The 21,352-nt window shown below is 42.2% G+C and overlaps 1 protein-coding gene across 10 annotated transcripts in view; it reads right to left on the bottom strand.

Annotated features, from left to right (window-relative positions):
- Window positions 1-21,352, bottom strand: part of CALD1 (caldesmon 1) — a 247,395-nt gene that overhangs the window by 63,564 nt on the left and 162,479 nt on the right. Inside the window, exon 1 of one of the 10 annotated variants that reach the window (XM_050968265.1) lies at window positions 5,696-5,791. The exons of the other annotated variants lie outside the window; for them this stretch is intronic. Within the exon in view, the coding sequence (XP_050824222.1) occupies window positions 5,696-5,742 (47 nt within the window). The 5' untranslated portion in view covers window positions 5,743-5,791. Of the gene's footprint in view, window positions 1-5,695; window positions 5,792-21,352 lie in introns of those variants that run through there. 10 annotated transcript variants of the gene reach the window in all.

Genomic DNA, 21,352 nt, shown 5'->3' with positions numbered 1-21,352 from the left:
TTTTAATGAAAAATTCTGTTTTTTTGAACCCCAAATTTTCTGTCAAAAAAGAGTTTCAACTCTATACCTGTGTGTTGAGAAAGGACGGAAACTGAAATGTGGCAGGCAGGTTCACAATGAACATCATTCCTAATGCAACCAGTGAAAAATCTCCTCAAAAGTTAATACAAACATAGGCTGTATTCTAGGCAGTTAATACGAACAGAGGCTGTAATCCTGGCAATCCACCTCCCATGAAGGACAACCATGAAGATCTGGAGTGACTGTAGAAGCACAAATCCTCTATAGACAAGTTCCAGTCTCTAGCAGATCCCCCAAATCCATACAGATTTCAGGGAAGTTGCATCTTCTGGCCACTCAACCCCATGATTATTGTGTGGTGGAGCAGACCTCCTCTGATGGAACAAGCCAGGGAAACCTTTGGGAACTGAACCTTGCAGAATTTTCCTCTTTGTTCTCCTCTCTCAAGTTTTCGCATAGGAGTTGGTGATCTGACCCCAAAAATACTTCAGATCTTCCAGTAAATCTCTCCGACCCCATTAAACTGGAAAGTTTCTAAACCCAGCTACAAAATCTTGGATGTGGGATTCGGTTTGCCTCAGTCACTGTCCTTGTTGAGCTAAAACCCTAAGGCCCTTGACTCCTCATGATTTGTGGGAACCTGAATTGCTATTGTGGTTTCTGCAACACACGGCAGTAAAAATAAACACTGGCCATGTGCAAACAAGCATATTTGTGTCAACAGTGCTCATCTGGCCATCTTATGTATTGGGCTTGATTCTCAGGCTGCATCTACACTGCAAGTTAGGAGGTGATTTCCCTGCTCATGTATCCATACCTGCGCTAAGACTCATTGAGCTTCCAGTGGATAATGTTCTTCGCACGCCTCAGCTGTGCCTCTGCAGCTGCTATCAGTTCTATCGTGGCTATGCTGCTACTTCTACTGGTGCTAGCTCAATGACAGCTAGGGCAGGTCTGTTTACCCAACAGGGTACTCGCATCCCTAGCCTGTAGCGTAGATGTAGTCTTGGTTACAGTAAGCCCACTTTACACTGCCAAAGTGATGTAGAGAGGCCTCAAGTCCAATGAGAATTCAGGCTATTGTCCTTGTGGGCATGGCAGTGAGAATGAGGGGAAGTAGGGAGAGCCTAGAGAGTAAGAAGTGAGTGATTTAAGATGAATTAATTAATAAAACTGATCAGTATGAGCAGCGGCAGTGATCCTACACCCAGTATTTCAGATTATGCTACTTACCAGGTGATGTAGACTGTGTTACTGCTGTCACCATTGCCTGGGTGAAGCAGTAAAGACGGCATTATGGCAATCTCCAGCACCTCAACTGCTCCCTGAAGACTCTCTCTTACTCTACTAGCACGGCTCTTACTCTTTGCATGATCATTCAGTATGGAACAGAAATTATATCTCATAATTTAAGTGACTGATTCCAAATGTTGAAGAGTGAATTCCAAATAACAAATGCCACAAACAATCCCTGGGCTGAAATTTGTTCACAGAAATCATCTGGTGAACATGTATCAAATGCAAAAATCAAATTTGCTAAATCCATGACCTGTTGGCAGACAGCATAGGTCCTGTGCAGAGGAATTAATAATCTAAAGACCAAGTCCAACCTTCAGTGATATCAGTGGAAGGACTACCATTGACTTCAGTGGAGTTGGATTCAACCCTAAGAAGTTACAAAGAAGTTTCTACCCAGGTTTTCATATTTTCAAGTCATCACTAGCTCTGATGAAAGATTCTACTTTATATTTTCAGCGTGCTGAATGCTAAAAGGATTATATCCAGTTTACATAAAAACAACAAAATAAGTATTACAAGTGTGCCATGCAGGTTGGTGACATCTTAAAGGTGGTAGTGAAATTGACATGTAAAGGCACCATCAGAGTGAATTTGCAAGAAGCAAAAGATCATACTGTATCTTATTCAGAACAGAGAAGGCAAAGCTTCCCTTGCCCCCCATGAAGAGCCTCCACTGGGCAAAGTTATAAAAATTTTCATATTCCTTTTTTCCCCCCAGCAGACTGAGATGTATTGGCAAAGTATGAGGACCTGGAGTGATTATATTGACTCTCGGCCTTAGAAAGGGTTAAATTTCAAAATGAAGACACAAAATAGTGCTTTGGAGTAGACTGATACTTTGTGGATAACGGTAAAAATGTCTTCCTCACTGTTAGCTTGAGGTCACGAAGATGCTTTGTGGACAAAACAATCACCATAAAATAATAGCCACCATTTTTAGTTCACTAAAACAAAATGCCACTGCTTGTGAGGAAAACTGCTTCTGGTTGTCAATCTATATCTGTACTGATATAGAAACTTGGAAAAGAGTACTGAAGTCTCAAAGTGTGGGCAACCAATAACACAATAAACTATACACTAAACACAGAGGGATTGATTGTCCTTACACACCAATTTCATATAGGCATAATTCCATTGACATGTACGCAGTCAGAATGAGCTCTACCCTAACATCTGGTGCTGAGCTGTAGAAAAGGACTTCAGGGGCTGATCTTGTTTGCATGGGCACACCCACCCTGCCTAACATAGACTCATAGACTCATAGGTCAGAAGGGACCAATATGATCATCTAGTCTGACCTCCTGCACAAGGCAGGCCACAGAACCCCACCCATCCAATTTTATAACAACCCCTAACCCAGGACCGAGTTATTGAAATCCTCAAAATTGGTTTGAAGACCTCATGCTGCAGAGAATCCACCAGCAAGCGACCCGTGCCCCACGCTGCAGGAGAAGGCGAAAAACGTGCCTACTGGGATTTTCAAAAGCACCTAAGGCCGCTAACTTCCACCAGAATCCCCTCTGCTCCTCTCTCTTCCTTCCCTACCTGTAAAAGAGCAGCACTTCAGTGGCTGCTCTACTCCTTACTTGCTCCTGCACCTTCCCCAGCTGATGGACTGCCTGCCCAAATGGTCACTTTGGCTGCTGTGGGATCCCCAGTCTCTTTGTTATTGGGGCAGGAGTAATAAAGGGTTCTTATCCTGGTTATGTGAATCAAGGACAGTAGAACTGTACTCGGCATTTTATGATGGAGGGATTCTCCCTCAACTAAGAAGCACTCACTAGGCAAGGGACATGGGTTCCAAAGCCCAGTGAATTGAGAGGTGAGGGTGATGGGTATATGTACCTGGTAGTGTGGGCCCCAAACATTACTTTGACCTCTTCTCTCTCCACTGTAATAACAGAGCTAATTTTGGTTCCATTAGGAGTCTTGTTACATATGGCAGTGCTGAAATTACTGATACCTAGGTCTAAGCCTTAGACCTACTTTGGGCTAGTGGTGCACCAGCACTGAGCCTCCCCTACTACCAGCTAAAATCAGTGAGCACTGTGTTAAGTGGGGGAGGGACGGAAGACAAGTTGGTGAGCGGACAGCAGGATGGCTAGCAGGGAGTGGAGCAGATAGCAGGGCGGCTGGTGGAGAGCGAAGCGGATAGCAGGGCGGCTGCCAGAGAGGAGCGGCTAGCAGGATGGCTAGCGAAGAGGAGTGGAGAGGTGTGGCGAGCGGAGTGGATAGCAGGACAGCAAGTGGAGAGGCGTGGTGAGCGGTGCGATAGTAGGGCAGCTGGCGGGGCGGAGCAGATAGCAGGGCGGCTGATGGAGAGATGCAGCTGGTGGTGAGGATTGCAGCAGAACCCCATGGAGAGGCATGGCACTCGTCCGTCGACCCAAGCAGCGGAGCATGTAAGATGCCCCCCTATACCCTCCTCCACTTCCACCCAGGTGGGGAGGTAAACTCTGCAGATGAACTTCTGAACTCTGAGGGGGCTGCACTGACCAAGGACAGAAACTGTGTGTGTGGGGGGGTGACTTTTGGGTTGCTGGACCCAAGAACCACTCTGAGGCTGTACTGACCAAGGTCAGAAACTGAGGATGGAGTGACTACTGGGTTGCTGGACTTAAGACCCTGAGGGAAAAAGGACACTGCCAAACTTACTTGGGTGTGGGTCTTTTGCTCATGGTTCATGTTATGAATCCTGTTTGCGGTGATTCCCCAACATAATGCAGCACTGTTTCCCTCCTTTATTAAAAGGCTTTTGCTCCACTCAGACTCTGTGCTTGTGAGAGGGGAAGTATTGCCTCTTGGAGGCGCCCAGGGGGGTGGTATGTAATTTTCCCAGGTCACTGGGTGGAGGCTTGAGCCACTTTTGCATTGTGTTATTGAAATGGAACCCCTAGATACTGAACCCGGCCCTTGTTGCTGCTAACTCTGATGGCCAGAAGGGTTACAGACATAAATGGAGTTATTCCAGATTTACACCAGAGTGGGTGAGAGGAGAATCAAACACACAGGCAGTTCACAACATTCACTTGCAGTCTCCCCATTCTCATGATTAGTGTTAATCTCTATGGGCTGATACTCACTGGCACTAACCTCCCATTATAATGCTCTGGCAGTTTAAATGGGCCTTACCATGGTCAGTGATGCATAAGGCATAATGTTGCTGATTTTTTCCCCGGGGCAGGAAAATCTATATACTGGTGTTTATCTGAACTGCACACTCTGTAGGTCAAGGGAGGGGTGCAAAGGCAGTGCATAGCTTACCTCTGCATTCTCCAATGCAGGGTCCCTGTATGCATGGCCAGTTCCCCACAGTACATAACAATATCTCTGGTTTGCTCAAATTTACATGGACTCCTAATGGTGCCAAAAATGCAGCAGAGGTGCAGCCCACCCACTTCTCTTACACTGTCAGGAGGATGGCTTCTGTACTGGCTCTATGCCATTGAAGGGGGTGATCCTTACACAGCAGGGCAGGCTGGTTCTGTGGAAATATTCTATCGAGGAGGCAGCACAAAGTGGCCACATTCAACCCACAGGATCTAGCTTATTGTTATGCTGGACCAAATGTATCAAATGCATGCCTGACTTGATACATCTTAAAAGGGCTTCATTTCCAAAAATGTACCAACCAACCATCCTCTGACAATAATGGTGTTGGGCACTTCAAAAAATGAGGCATCCAAAGCCACTGTTCACTTTTGAAAACCTTGGCTCATATTGTTACAAACAAAGCATAATACAGCACTAATTCACAGCACTTCCCAAATGTAAGTAGAGACCCATTACTGGCCCCTTATGATTTAACTAAGAGAAGGCAAAGTACAGGACAAACGAAAAATCTTGGGAAATGTTATTTGGACAATTTCTTTGGCACTATCATATCATCTGATTGATTTTCTTCACTCTCTCCCCTCCCACGCCTCCCACCTTCGGGACAGATTGTGCCATAAGGCTCTGTTATTTACTCAGAGAATTAGGCAATGATCAGCTTTCACATAAACTGTGACTTCTGCAAACTTCTCATTAGCCACAGAACTTTAATCAATAACTTGTCTGGAGAAATATTCTGTTGTTTACTGCCTCCAAGCAAAGTGATTTAAATTCTACATTTGAGATCAAAGACAGGTATAGATGCAATTAAGGCTAGGAAAGGGCCCAAATGGATATTTTTACAACACAGTGTTGTCCAGCAGAAAGAACAGCAAAAACTTTGTACATATCCAGTGTTTACTCTAAACTCAGCCAATTCCTGAACATGCTGCAACTTATTCTGTCTCTAGCTCTCCCTCCCCCATCGCAATCACAAAACATTTCCTAAATAAAACCGAGGAGCTAAAAGTCACACAAATATCACAATAAATTGGGAACTCACTTGGAGAGACTTGACAAGTTCTGCCTGCAGTATGATCTGCTGATCATGTCTGTAATGGATGAGTCAGTGCAAGCAGCTGCCAGCTTCAGTGAGCTAATGGACGGATGAGCAGGGCGTGGAATGAGACAGTAAAAATGTCATTATCCTTTCAGGCACGTGAGGCTTGTTGGATGCTCTTTCCAGCCAACAGGCTAACCATTTGGTCAGCCCCTTTGCACTATGACAACGGTCTGAATTTGCCCATTACCAGGCTCGTTATCTATCCTATATCCTCTGGGTCCCTCTGCACTATCATCATACGATCTCAGATTTTTTTTTTTACTGTATTCTCTCTAATAGAGCCCCTTTGTGATTTCTGGGGCTAATACTTACAGTGACTAATTCCTACAGGTTTCTCAGCTTCTGTATAATAAGATAACTGGTAAACAAATGCTAGTCTTCCCTAGGGTTTTCACAAGGGCTGCTTGTGTTTCAGCAGGTTTGCCGATAACTGAGGAATTGAAATTAGATATGCAGCGCAAAGGTGTTTGTTTGAGGTGTTTGTTTATTAACAAACACCTGATTCCAGCCGACTGAGCTTGTGTAGGGGACAATACATGTAACTGACTGTAAAACAAGGGTCCATGTTAGCCCCCCTACTAATCACAAATCATTGTATAAATACATAAGCATAAGCGTTCATGTCCAGTCTAAATACTAAAGGATCAGTGGGGATCGGACAGTTGAAAAGGCCAGAGGGTCGTTTCCAAGCAGTTCTATATTCTCTGGGACAAATGTTGAGAGGTGTGGAGTAGCCACAGCCCCTGCTGATGTCAAGATTTGACCACCACATTCTCAGTTAGTGATGACCAAAGTAAACATGACTGCAGTCGGATCTAACCTAATGGACTCTCCTCAGCATTCTGCCCTTTAATCCAGTGAATGACACAGGGAATATAAATGCAAACAAAGTCATATAAATTGAGGCACCATCATTTACCATAATTTCACATGCGTGGTTCTCATAACCCTCTAAGCTAACACAGCACACAGCCTGTGAACATGCTGAAACAACTTACAGTGGGATCCTGCAGCCATTCTACCCCAGGCTGTGATCTTGTCAAATCTCATAAACTACAGGGCAGGGGCTGGTTAATACTTGGATGGGTTGGATGGGTTGCCTCCAGGAAGAATCAACAGTGCTTCAAGAATTAGTGAGGTTGATTCAGTAGGTGGCACTTTGACCTTTGAGTATACACTGAACCATTCCTCAGCTGGTATAAACTGAGTGGAACTACAGCTGTTTTCACCAGTTGAAGTTCTGGCCCTCAGTTCCCAATGCACGTGCACAAGCTGACATCTACGTGCACGAAACTCTGATTCATTTATCCTTCTACTGGACACTGCATGTGTGCAAAGTGTACAGACACTTGAAATTTTGGGCCACAGTGTGCAATTCTTCATGGTGAAAAGTTCTATATAACTTAGTATTAGGGCTGGTCAAACCATTGAATTCCATTTCTACAGTGGGGAGGTGGAGGGGCTATGAAAAGAGGGCATGGCATCCGAACCAACCCCATTCCTTCCAATGCCTCCAAGGAAGAGGGGATCATGGGCAGTGAGTGTGAATGTGCAGAGTCCAACTCAAAGAACTTTAGTAACAGGTGAGTAATCATTTCATCTTTGAGCAGCCTCCACACATTCCCACACTTGGGAGTTTGGCAAGTAGTGCTCCTCCCTTCAGGCACTGGGACAAGAAGGCCTAGATAAATAAATATTATAATATTGCTATACCAAATTGTGCATGTGATCAGATGCCAGATCTAAGGAATAATAATATTTTGTGAAAGGATGCATCGAGCTCCAAGTGGCAGATCTACGGATTTCTAATATGAGAATATGTCTGAGACAGGCCATGGAAACAGCCTTCGCTCTAGTTAAGTGATCTCTAAGCTCTTCTGGAAGAGGAACAGAAGGGGTATCAATACAGAGCTTAACCTACAGAGGAAGGCATTAAGATGTCATTGCCTGGCCCTTACTCTTTTTTGGCAAGAGACAAACAGTCTAACTGATGGCTAAGGCTCTCTCAGAGTACAAGGTGTGTAGCCCCTTTTTGGGAGAGGTGGGGCAAGTTGCAGTGCTGTTCTGTCAGTATTTACAGAGCCCTTCATTTCGGAGCTGGAAAGTTTCACCACTAATGCTTCCTTCAGTAGCATAGCTTCGAGGTGATTCCAGTGCCCCTTTCTGGCCATGGGATGAAGGTTCTGTATATGGAGCAATGAAAAGGAAAAGGACCTTTCCTCAAATGACACATATGTGTGTTCAAAACAGGGAAAATGGCAGGGCGAGAAGTGCACCTCTTCACATCTGGTTTCCTTGTCTTCAGTTCTGACATATCTGAACCAATGACCAGAGCACGAAGATTTTTAGTCAAGAAACAAGGCAAAGAAGAAGAATGAACTCAAACCTAACTAAACTAAGAAGGCTACAGCACTAGGAATACTCTGTTCCAAAGGATCCACATTAAATGACCCAATCAGATTCCTGGCTGGTTGGTAGGAACTGAGGCACCATCTCTCCCTCCCACAGTCCCACCCTCTGAACGTTCGAAGTTCTGAGGAGAGAGGTAGGAGGGGGCCCAGGAGCACTCCAAAAGGCACTGGTAGTAGAAGGTTCCACCATGCTAAGCTGCACTACTGGTGCATCCCAAGAGTGGGAAAAGACAGAGGCCACTTGAAGAACCTAACATTTTTGTTTGGTTGGTTTCTTACCTTTCCTGCATGTTAAACAGCTTTGCGATGAGCTGATCAGACTGTCACCCAGGTCTTTTTCCAGAGAGATTACAGTTAATTCAGAACCCAGTAAATGAGTATGAGGAGTTCAATGTGCACTACCTTGCATTTGTCCACACTGGATTACATCTGCCATAATGCTGCCCGTTAGCCTCGCTCTGTTACTTGGCCATCGGACACTTTAGATGTTTTTTTTAAATGTTTCAGTAGCTTGATATTTATTCCTTTCCTAGTATTAGGCAACTTTGAAATGGGAATGGGAATAGCTTTTAGAAATGCAGCTGACTTGCTGCAGAGATACTGAATACCTAATTACGCCTTCTTCCTTCCTGTGTGCCACTGCTCAGAAAATAGTGGATTTGTAAAAACCCTTTAAAAGCTACTGGCATTTTGCAGGAAAAAAAATGTGTTTGTTGTTAAAATCTACTGGAATGACACTAACAGATGCTTCTTGTTTGAAGAATACTTTTAAACTGTTCACTCCCCAGGAAAATGAAAGATGCCATAATGTCTTTCATGACTTCACAGAGCAGCCAAGGGCTTGGTTTTTAAGGTCTCAGCTGAAAGACCCCAACATAGTTAACTGTATAGAACTCAATTTATTCACCTCAGAAGGAAAAAGGTCTCAGTCAACCCTCCTGGAAGAGCCTATGGAGTCTGGGTGTCAGTGAGCAATTCCTGGAACATTATGCCACCCCGTGTAACCCATATGTAATGTCTCTGAGTGACTAGTTCACAGATGTTAAGCTCAGAAAGATTATTAGGTCATTTAGTCCAGTGGTTCCTAAAGCCAGTCCACCACTTGTTCAGGGAAAGCTCCTGGCTGGCTGGGCCGGTTTGTTTACCCGCTGCATCTGCACGTTCAGCCGATGGCGACTCCCACTGGCCGCGGTTCACTACTCTAGGCAAATGGGGCTGTGGGAAGCGGCGCGGGCTGAGGGCTTTCCCTGAACAAGTGGCGGGCCGGCTTTGAGAACCACTGATTTAGTCCCTCTTCACCTTGTGCAGAATGATCCCCTACCAAATACATATTCTCCAGTGATTTCAGCCCAGTTTTTTAAATATCTCAAGTGATGGAGCTTCCACAACTTCCTCATGATAATTATTCTGCTGTCTAATAGACCTTAGTGATGGGAAACATCTCCTGACAGCAAACTCATATTTCCCTTTTCTTACCATTACTCTTAGCCTTACCCCTTTGGAGCATTGTAAACATCAGTGCTTCACATATGCATTTTTAATGTGTGCAGTGACATGAATCAATAAAAAAACCACACAGCCATGCAAACGGAATTCTATGGACTAGGGCCAAATATTAGAATATGGCCTCAGTTTTGCTCACATAGTTTTGCATTCATAGACATTTGCATGTGCAAATAATAGAATTTGTGCATCCAAACAGAATTTGCACACACAAATGTAGTTAGATGTTTAATTACTTAATGGACAAATGGAACCACCTGCCCAAAACCAAACATGAAAAATTAGAGTTTAGGATGGGCCCCTTTGAAAATGGAGTCCCTTGGGATAAAATTCACCCAGGTGAAGAGGTCCCATACAAGGCCTACTCACCATTTAAGGTCTATTTTCAGGGCTCATGTAGGACTGGAGTCATGAATTATCTATAAGTGGGTCTTTTTCTGAACAAAGATGAATTTCACCTTAGGTATCTGTCCTCAGTTTCTGAGAAGTTAATACTAGTTTGTCTCTTGCATGGACAAGACCTTCCACTGTAAGTCTAAGTTTGATGAGAAAAACATATTTGCCAATATTTGAGTTCTCTATCCATTACTTATGAAGCAATGCATAATCCAGAAATAAAAGAACATAATATTTCATTAAACTATTTCCACTAAATCTTTTCTTGTCTTTCATCTCGTCTTTTCATTGGTTAAAATAAAAAATAAAAAAATTACTAGGACTACAGCAATGGTATCCATGTAACATCTGGGCTGCTGCTATCTTCTGGTAATTTGAACTGAAATGGAAAATACAGTGTGTCTTCCTTCTCCTTCCCTCCTCCCTCCCTCCCCTGGGAGAGTTACCATTGTAGCTTAGTGAACTCTAGGAGTTTGATTTATACACCAATAAAGTGATACTGTCAAAATAAAAATCAGGGAAGCCCTTCATCAGTTTTACACAGTGTTTTTGGGTAAAATCCTCATTGGAGTCTGTGGCCCAAGTACTAAAGTACTTACTGAGTTTGAACTCAAGCAAAACTAAAGAGGCCAGATTGTTCCTAGCCTTTATGCATATGGATGAGGCTTACTGGGAAGGGTGCAAATAATTATATGTAATCAGAATGAAGACGAAAGTAATATGCATTTCAAAGAGTTCAAAATTAACATTGGCATGAGTATCCCAGATGTTTTGCCATTGTGTGTTAGTAATCATACAACATGTTGAATTGCTCATTGGGCCCCTCCACGGCTCCTCCACCTGAAAGAATCCACCTTCATCCCCCTTCCAAAGAGTATGGAAGAATTTTTACAAAAGACAAGAAAAATTGCAGCCTTGATATACTATAGTAGGCATCAATAACTGGGATGTTCATCGTTTTTCCAGTCTAAGTACACATTAAACAGGCCTATGGGGACAGCTCCAGCGTAAATAAAAGAGTTTGTTTTTGTAGAAAACCTATTTTCTAGCGGAGTTCCCACAAAGCAAAATATATTAGGTTTGCACATATATCATGTAGGTGACAGTTTTCCTGGCTGCACGAGCCAGCTGAGTGTGTGAACTCTCAAATATTTTTTGTTCTGAACAAAATAGCTAAAATTAGAGAGGCTAAAAATGCGATATATTTTCCACGAAAAAATTCCAAAGAGAAAAAATTACTTAATATGAAAATTTTCATGTAATTTCCCATTTTCTTTTATTTAAAAAAATGCTATGATCCAAAAAACAAAAAATGTTTGGTTCTTGGGTTTTTGGTTTGGTTTGGTTTGGGTTTTTTTTGGGGGTGGGGGACATCCCCTCTTGATGTCCTTTTTCTCCCCCTTTGGAACAAGGGGGGAAAAGCCTAATGGAGGAGAGGGAACAAATGACCATGCTGGCTTTATGTTTGAAGTTTTACTCTGAGGGCTATAGTTGCTTTTAAAAAAAAAAAACAATGATTCACAGCTGGAACAACAGATTTAAACAGTGAGAGAGAGAGAGAGACCCAAATTTGGAATGAGAAGCACAGTTCATACTATGATATATTTTAGAGATGATTTTGAACCAAAACCCCCAATCCTAATAAACCTGAATTTTTTAGGGTGGACAAAATCCAAACCTAGACACAGATCCATATTTTCCAAATGACCCAGGGGCCAAAATCCTCAGCTGGCATAAACTGTCAGACATCGACAAACTACGATAGTTCTGGTGAAGTCAATAGATTTCTGACAACTCTGAGGATTCCTCCCCCCATCTTTATAATGAGCCATTCCTCTCCCCCAAAAAAGACTCAATCTGAACAACTTCGGATATTCAAATTCCAGATCTAGAGCAGACACATGCAGATTGAACTGTTCTTTATAATATTATTGCACTCAGCTTAAATATATGTCAAATTTGGAGTCTCCAGGCACGATCCTGTGTCACTTAGTTTAATGATTGGCTCAGTCCCAAAGTGACTGGAGTGATCTTTTTTTAATATTCCATTATTATCCTTACGTATTTTGGAATGAGCATTATTTCACTAGCTGCACATGATTACTATCTAACTGGATGCGCCCAGGAACTTGCAATGAGCAAACACTGTCAGTTTATTTAATAACTTTCAAAATGAAACAAAAATCTTGTCCAAATCATGTCTCCTCTGATTTAATTAAAACACACCACACACACTGGAGCACTCTGTTAATCATTAACAAATTTAATTGAAGACAGGAGAGGATTCTTTGCTTTTTTTTCCTTCAAAACCATGCAGCCAATGGAAAACATTCCACAAGACAGCAGCCTGGAATGATTTTTGTTAGAATGATCGATATATGAGGGGCTTTTGCTTATTTGTTTGCTGTTGGGAGGAGGTAGGGAGTTGTTTGCTTGGTTTAGGTTTTTTGTTGTATGTCTGTTTCCTGTAGCAGTGTATGATAACAAAGAGGAGCTGTTCTGTTCAACATTTACCTTCCCCATCCCAGGTTTTCTAACTAGGGCCTGGTATTGAATCAATATGACACTTACTGAGTTTGACAGAAGTTGGATTGCTAAACCCAGGCAAAAATACCTTGGAAATTAGGGGTTAGTTTTACATTCAGTTCCACTCAAATCCATTTTAGAACATTGTATATGAGAGCATATACCTGTCCCCATTGCCCCCCACCGCCTTGCTTCTCCCAGCAATTCCCCCAGCATCCTGATCTCTGTCCTAACTCTTGAACTCTCTTACCAACCCCTGGATCTGTCTAACAAGCCCACCAGCCCTCCCAGTCCAGCCCATTTGAATATCACAACGTTTCTCAGTAAGCCCTAAACCTCACCCTCACAGCCCACCAAATGCTTCCAGGTTCCAGATGGAATCCATGGAAAATTAAACAGCACTAAAGGAATTAAACTTTCAGGGATATTCAAAAGAGGAGATAAATAAAGTTCTTATTTTTTAAAGTTTCTCTCTTGTTTGCTTTCTCTGGAGTTCTCTCAATAGACCTCAGCACAGGAGCTTCCAGTCTCATCAATACAGTGCTGTTATCCAATGGGATTTCCTAATTATGGGCAACAAAGGGTTAAAGTAATAGCTGAACACTTCCACAGGATTTGTCATACCAGATCAGATCTGCACTCCATTAACTCTGGGTTCATGCCTCCAGCAGTGGCTTATGCCTGATACTTCATAGAAAGAAAAAAAATAACCAAACCATAATGCAGCTGGCTAATTGTGCAAAGCTCTATAAAAGAGGAAAAATTCCTTCCTGACCCCTACAGGCAATCAGCTGATACCCTGTAGCATTTAAACAGTGTGATCTACACTGAAACATCCTCACAAGCACTCATTTTTCCTAAGAACATGCACACACAGGGTCATGAAAGAGGAAAATTAAAATGATAATGGACATTCAGATGATGCACAGATATAGTGATCTGGGAGGTTACTTTAGCCCATTATAAAGGGACAATTTGTAATGGCAGGTATTTATCTCTCTCTTTTGTTGTTTGTTTAGGTTTCTCTATCCAGTTACTTGTACGGATTTCATCACTGTAGTACCTGAATTCCACTGTGATTCAATAACAAGTGGGCGGGAAGAAGTCCTTGGGGTTTATTATTTGAGGCATGCTGGATATAGGTATTGATTCTTGCTCTCCCACTGCCAGAGAGTTCAAATTCGTAAGTGTCAGTGGACAGGATCCTGGGCAAGAAGAGGGAAGGCAGTTAGAAGACTGTGTGGCAATCTGCGTTATTGTACATGACCGTGTTGCTGTTTTATGGGGCCTATTTTGTCTTCATTTTTAAGTGTCTTAAATGTTAAGGCACAAATGAAGAAGCTCATCCATAAATGAAGCTCCCTTTGGGGACTGTTATACCTCCACATAAGGTCCTTTTTTTTCTTTCCGCTAGTAGGCTTAGAGCAATTGAAAGCCACTTAGTTTGATCCAGTTAATCAGTAGCTGCCTATGTTAAGGAGTCAGTTTTAGTATTGTATAGATGTCTGGCTAAGCTTTGAAACTTGGAGTTTAAATTAATTACAAGTGGTGGAAATTTTTCCAAATAAATCATTTTTTTCATCACTAAGGTGTGTTATTAACGTGCAAACGTTTACAAAAATTGTCAACATAGTCTAAATTTTTCAGCTTTTGAAAAAACGCCATGCTTGATTGATACTTTTTTAAACCTTTAGAGAAAATATTATCCAAAATGTGATGGAAATAGTTATTGGAATTTTTCATTTAGTAAAAATCAAATTTCCATAACCATTTTGATAACCCAGATTTTGGAAATTTCCAAAACCATTTTAATTGCATTTTTGGGAACAAAATCACAAACATACTCTGAAAGATGGCCATTTCAAACACTTCTAAACAAAAACAACTTTGAAATTTCAAACTTTTTCACAAAAAATATGTTTGCATTTTTCAACCAGCTTTAAAATTCATTCATCTTTATTGCAGCAATGACCAAAACCTGAGTTTAAAACTGAGCAAGGACCTTATAACCTTATATAGTTAACAGTGGAAAGTTCAATAATCTTCCTATAGCAAGCTAATGTCTAAAAACAGAATGGAAACATGGAGAATTATTACAATGGATCTGTTATAGCTTGCCAGCATGTTACCCAATCAACATTTTGATGTGATGTCCTGTGATAAAATTTAGTTTCTTTTTCCTGTTGAACCTTTTAAAAAGATGATTACAGACCCTGATACGCTAAGAGCTATCTAAACGAAGGCCTTTAAAGCTTTTAAGAACTATGAAACTGATCAAGAATCTTTAGAATTCCTCAATGTATTAAAAGGGGGGAAAGGAAGTCAGGATACATAGTTCTGATATGTTAATTAAAACCTCCAAGATACCAAGACTCAAGCAATGCACACAAGGTTAAAGCAACCTAATGAAACACATATAGATTTTGGGTGGGGGCTTAGCAGTCCTGTGTCTAGCATTTTGAATGGAAGTGATATTGTATATTGGGCTCTCCTTTCAACCCTGCATTGCCTTGCACAGCACAGACAGGTGCAGAGAGGCTATATGGAGCTTAGTTGGTGTTCCCAGAGGCACTGCACCTGGGGAAGTCAAAGCATAACATGCTCCCTCACTCCCTGCCCCCAGTGGACCTCACACCCAAGGAGAAATAAGAGGCAGCGTGTGGATGGAGAGTGGGATGGACTGGACAGGATCCTGATCCTGGGTACTGCACAGCATCAGTGGTGCAGAAAATGAGTTACCCCTACTCATAGGAAGAGCATCTGCCCTTACATACCTGAGGGTGCAGCATTTCCAGCTGCTTAGAAATCTGATTCTGCACCATTAAAGTCACTGGGAGTTTTGCCAATGACTTAATGGGCACAGGATCAGGTGCTAAGTGAGCAATTTTCCCTGCCCATTCCCATACCAACACTGCAGACCCCTACTCCACTTGTAAAAACCCATAGGAAGGATCATTTTCTCTATTCAGTTCCACAGGTTTTAAGAAAAATGCCTATTTAACTTTAGCCATTTCATCATATTAATTTCCATAAGACATTAGCCATAAGGGAAATCCTTCTTCAAAACCCACTTTTGGCCTCAGTCCTCGAATTCACTCCTTTTAAAACATACATTTTTAAAAAAGAACCCAGAGGTGCTGGAATTAAGGGTGCTGGGAGTGCAACTGCGCCCCCTGGCTTGAAGTAGTAATAACAGCGAAATACATGGTTTCCATCATATACAAAGTTCACAGCTTTGTTCAATGGTTTTCAGCACCCTCACTATAAAAACTGTTCCTGAAAAAAGCCCTTAGGAATTGTAGCTCCCAAGTAACCCAGTAATATTATTCTGTGTGTTTCTTCCTCCATTCTTGCTTGCAAGGAAAAATAAATATCCTGTCAGTTCCAGGGCCTGGGGATTTTTTTTTTTATAATTACATTTTTTTATCATTGAAAAAAAATCAAAATGGGGAAATTTTTGGAACAGCATAAGCTTAACACTATAATTACTATTATCATTTTTATTCTCCAAAAACTTCCTAGAACATTTTAACCAATGATGAGATGTGGTGGGTGTAATTTCGGGGGTGGGGGGCTAATTTCTTAGTGGGGAAAGCTAGGGAAGGTTGAAAATCAGACTTAGATTTGGAAGATAGCTTCATCCTTAAATGTCAAGTGGTGACTCAGCTCCATATTGCAAGGTCTAAGAGGTTAAATGAATCTCAGATTGGAGAAAATGTAATAAGTACAGTGCTTTATATATATATAAATATATATAAGCCTCTCCATTTAATCCAAATGAGAGATTAAGGCAATGATCCTTGGATGAAGTGGGTCTGGCTCGGGGCATTTTCTTATCAAGATGGCCACGTAAGGAACCCACCCATCAAAATACCAGAAACCACAGCTGGCAAACGTTACACATGAAGGCATTTCCTGAATTCTAACTTTGTTAGCTTTCTGCTAACAGGCAGTTGAAAGGGGGAGTGTGCAAGTAACCTTCCCCAACCTTCCATGGTCTATGTAAAGATCAGACAGAATCTCAGCTCCACACACCGCATAGCACGGGGGCTGATCTATTCCTACTCCCTCAGGGATCCATGGTGTCCTGAAGAGGATGGGGAAGGAAGACAGGGTCACAGGTACATCCTTTCCATCTCATTGCTCATGCACAAGCCAGAGAAGCTTTCTGTAAAAAACACCCACCAAAAGATGCAGCAGTGAGTTTTTAGCTTCTCTGTCCCTAGGGACTGTGGGAGGCCTCCTTAAACTATTCCTAAAGTTGTGTGGCTCTACGCCTCACTTTAATATGGATTGAGCCTAAATGGCACAGTCAAGGCCTGAATGATAATTGCTGCTGTTTCTAGCTGTGATGTGCCCAGATGTGGTGGTGACAGGAATAGTATAAATTATTGAATAGACTACAATAAATAAAAGACAGCTGTATGTCTCTAGAGCATTATGTTTCATGTCCAACCCACAACACACATGTGCATGCCCCTCTTCCTTCTTTCCTCCTCCCTCTTTCAAATTATTCTTTGGAAAATCGTGACAGAGTAAACTTTTCAAATGTGCCTAAGATATCTCTCTCTTTTATAACACTTGCCTTCCATAGAGCTCAACATGCTGTACAAATGAGGCCAGAATGAGAAGTGAGTTGCCCAAGATCATGCACCGAAATAGTGGCACTGCCAGGAATTGAACCCAGGTGTCCTGAGTCCTAGTCCAGTGCCCTACCTGTAGAAGCCTGTGGTGTTTTTTTTTTTAAATGGGAGTTAGGTGCTTTTGAAAACTTCAATAAACAATATTAAGCTGTGAAAAATCTCCAGTCTCTGCCATAAAAAACAGGACATTGGCATTTGCTAGCCTGCTAACAAAATGAATTATTAGGAACTGGAACAGTTTTTTCAAAGATGGGCCACTCTCAGAACTGTGTGTATAACTTGTACATGCAGATATCAGGAGGGTGTATGCAAATCAGAGATTGCCTGAAATCTTAGTATTTGCACATATAGCCATGATACTACTGTGTGCAAATCTCGCAGGTGCAATTGTACACATCCATCTATGAAAATCAGAATCCCAGAATATACTGTTCAGTAAGGGGGGAAATTTACATCATTGAAATGCTAAGGTGAGATTTTAATTACACAGAAGTCAGTTTCCCATACCATCCTTAACTCTGTTCCCTTGTACCTGTACCTGACATCAGAGTACTTTGTTACATGGTCACACCATACATATGCAAGCAGCAAGAAGGGATGGGTCGAAACGCCACGTAGTAAGTGAAAGTCACAGCTGCAGACTTACGTATTGCACCTTCTGCAGTACTGTGGCAATGGCATATGGGGCAGTTTGTTCACACAGATGGGTCCAAGAGCCGAAGCTTCTCCCCAGAGATCTCAGGGCATCTCTGGGATTAGATATCCATGAACCCTGGCCCTTTACAGCCTCCACAGAAGCCCTGGAAACAGACATGGAAACCCTACCACATCCCTCAAGAGGATGATCTGTCAGAAGCTTTCAGCGTGAAAACGAAAGGGGTTCTCCACTTTATTTTGCCTCTGCAGGGGGTCTTTTCATAAAAGAGTATAATTTGGCCCTATCCCTTTAATGCATCTATCATCCAATGACTCTTGACGTCTTTTAAACCCCCTGCCTGTGGCCAGATTGAGGATTGTAGAGGGAGCTGCCTGTCATTTAAGAGGATAGTCATTCAAACCTTACTTAGATGAATAATCCTCAATCATGTGAGTAGTACCACTGAAATCAATGATGCACGTTGTATGATTGAGGATTACTGATGAGATCAAGGACAACAAGACCTGGCTCTAAGCTGTTAACATAATCAGACAGGCAACCTACCCACCACAAATCGATGACCCCTCCATCTGCCTTCCCAAGAAACCCAGCCGTGTCCTGTACATCAGATATAATCCATTATTTAAATTGTGGCACATTACTCATTATAAAACCGAATGTGCCAAGCAAGCTTTAAATGATGTAACACAGTATGCACTTAAAATCCTCTCATCAGCACTTTTAACACTGGAGTGGTCTGCCTTTACTTTGAAAACAGCGTTTGCCAACCAAAGCAAATTTATAAAAGAGAAAGTCCGTTTTGACCAAGTTACCAGTGAATCCCTCCCAAATGGTATGTGCCTTCCCAGAAAGGGTGCTTGTATGATGGTATCTCCAAAAGTGATAGCAGCCTCCAAACATACTGCTATACGCCCCCCCACCACTGGATAGTATGTTCCCTTTTTTATATAGTAGCCTTTTCTGGCAGCATGGCATTCCTTTGAGTGGCATCCCCACCCCACCACCCACAGTAAATGTATGCCATCTGCAAGCTGTTCCTATTTTTTCCCACCTTTTAGCCCCCTTTTCAAGCTGCAACAGCAAGGAGTGGGGGTCAGGCATTCCCACCTGCACACACATACACACTTCACCTCAAGCACTGGAAGCAGTGAGCCTGAGTCTCCTACCAAACCAATTTTATACAGGTATCTTTTATACCATTGTCATTGATTTTAAAAGTTTCTTACCACTTGGACAAAAATCAACCCTGGTGTAAGCGGATAGAGCTCTGAGTGATTTCAAGGAGAGGTGCACCTGCTATGTCTAGACTCATTTTGGTTCCTATGTAGTCTAACAATATCTGTCTGTCCAGGTACGTGATGCCCCTCCATTACCATTGTATTTGAACACGGTGTATGCATCCCAGTACATCTAGCTGCCCTGTTATTTTAAAGTGTGGTTATACTCTTAAGCAGCACATCATGTGGCTCCGTATTTAGTCTCCCTCCAGAGGCTCCATGTCATATTCATTTTTATGAGTTCAGAAAAATATTTTCTAACTGTCAGCCCTGCAAGCTCAGGCTGGGATCTGAAAACTCCAGCTGTGCTCTTTCTGCCACTTACATCAGCATCTGTAAGAAAGATTCTGCACTCAGAAGTTAGCTATTTTGCTGTTTATGTGTGAGGCAGAATAGAATCCAGCTCACTCTCCCATGGTCATTTTAGCTCTGCATGGCTAAAAGCATAAAAAAAATCCTACTGGCTATTAGCAATGTGAGCAGATACACATGGAGCAGATTGTGTTGGATAAGTATTTGATATTATCCCAAAGTTGTTTTTCTGACCATATCTGCACTATGCAGTTCTTGAGCTCAGCCAAACTGCAGACTCCTACTCAAGAACAAATTAAAAAAAAAAGAAAAAAAAAAAAAAAAAAGGAAGCAAAAGTTGAACAAAGATTCTTTAAGTACTAACAAAACATTTGGACAGAGGCTCTCAATTGTACTCTTTAAAGCCATTATTTTAAAATGTTTATGCAACAGAAACATTTCTCCTACACACAAAATTCTTGAAAAACAGGAAGAGGAAATTAATATTTCCTTAGAAATTACCCACTGTTGGCACAGCCTTAAGGCTGTTATTATGGAACTTCACTGTGCATGTATCTTTGTTCATATTTCCAGGATTCTGCAGTTAGTTCTAAAGTGAATGTTAAGTGGAGCTATCCTCAAAGAGAGATGAGTATTTTAATTAATGTTATTAATAATATTATCAACATTTTTAATTTATGTCCATTTTAATTATTGCTAAAGCACTCAGGACCCTGGATGGATTTTTTCGCGTGTTCTAATATTGAAAAAATTAAATATAGTCACAAAGATCTTGTTTTCAGAACTTGCCAAAGGGCTCTGAAAATTCGTGGTAAAACATATGCAATCAAAAGTGCAGCCAGTTATCTCTTCAGTGCAGTTCTGCTAACAGCAAAGCAGGGACAAAACCTGTCCTGACAAGCCCTCTCCAGAGCACCTACTGTGCTCGCAGCACTCTCTAGCCCAGTTCCCCTACGCATTCCCCTCCAGCAGCATTCGTATTATGGCTGTCCCTTGTGCAGCTGCATTCTGGGAAAAAGAATCCCTGTCTCTTCCTATAGCGTACCCGCCCACTGCCAGTCATAATCTGACTCTTCCTGAGGCCTTTCTTACTGAAAAATCATCCCTCCTACTTTGTACTATTTCTCTTTTGCTGAAAATATGTCCCAAAGAATATACTAATCGCTCCTTTTAGTTTTGATCCTGAGCAAATGCAGGGGTGTCATTTGAAAACCATTTAAGTTAATGTCTTAGGCCCCAGTTCAGCAAGGCTCTGTGTTTTAAGTCCCACTGAAGTTAGCGTTAAGCACATGCTTAAGTGCTTTGCTGAGTCAGGGCCTTAAGTTTGGAGACTGGAGCAAGGTAGGGCTGGAAGTCAGTGTAGAGGTACTAAGGAAATGTTGCAATAACAACAGGCCATTTATACAACGTGCTGCAATCCAAAGATATGCAACTGCTTTACATACATTTGTTGTTGTTGATGACATTTTTTTACTGGCTTCACACGCAAAGACAAATGGTGTTCTCAGTGAGAATGATGTAAATCCAGGTTAACTCCAGATTTATACCAATGCATGACAGTAAAACATGGCTCTAAATTGTGCTAACATGACAACCGTTGTCTTAGCCAACACACTGGCAATTGAACCAGGGACCTCTCAAATTAAAAGCATGAGCTGTGACAGCATGAGATACAGAGTCAATATCCTCCAGCTGGGGCTGTAACAGACTCATGTCTGTAGGACCGGCGCTAGGGGTTTTAGCGCCCTAGGTGCACGGCAATTTTGCCGCCCCGCGCGCTGGTCCCGCGGCTCCGGTGGAGCTGCCACAGTTGTGGCTGTGGACGGTTGGCTGCTCCGCGGCTCTGGTGAAGCTGCCGCAGTCGTGCCTGC

This window comes from Gopherus flavomarginatus, chromosome 1 (genome assembly GCF_025201925.1).
Source record: "Gopherus flavomarginatus isolate rGopFla2 chromosome 1, rGopFla2.mat.asm, whole genome shotgun sequence".
Taxonomy (NCBI): Eukaryota; Metazoa; Chordata; order Testudines; family Testudinidae; genus Gopherus; species Gopherus flavomarginatus.
Note: the sequence above shows the minus strand (reverse complement) of the source record. Positions and strands in the feature narration are given on the sequence as shown.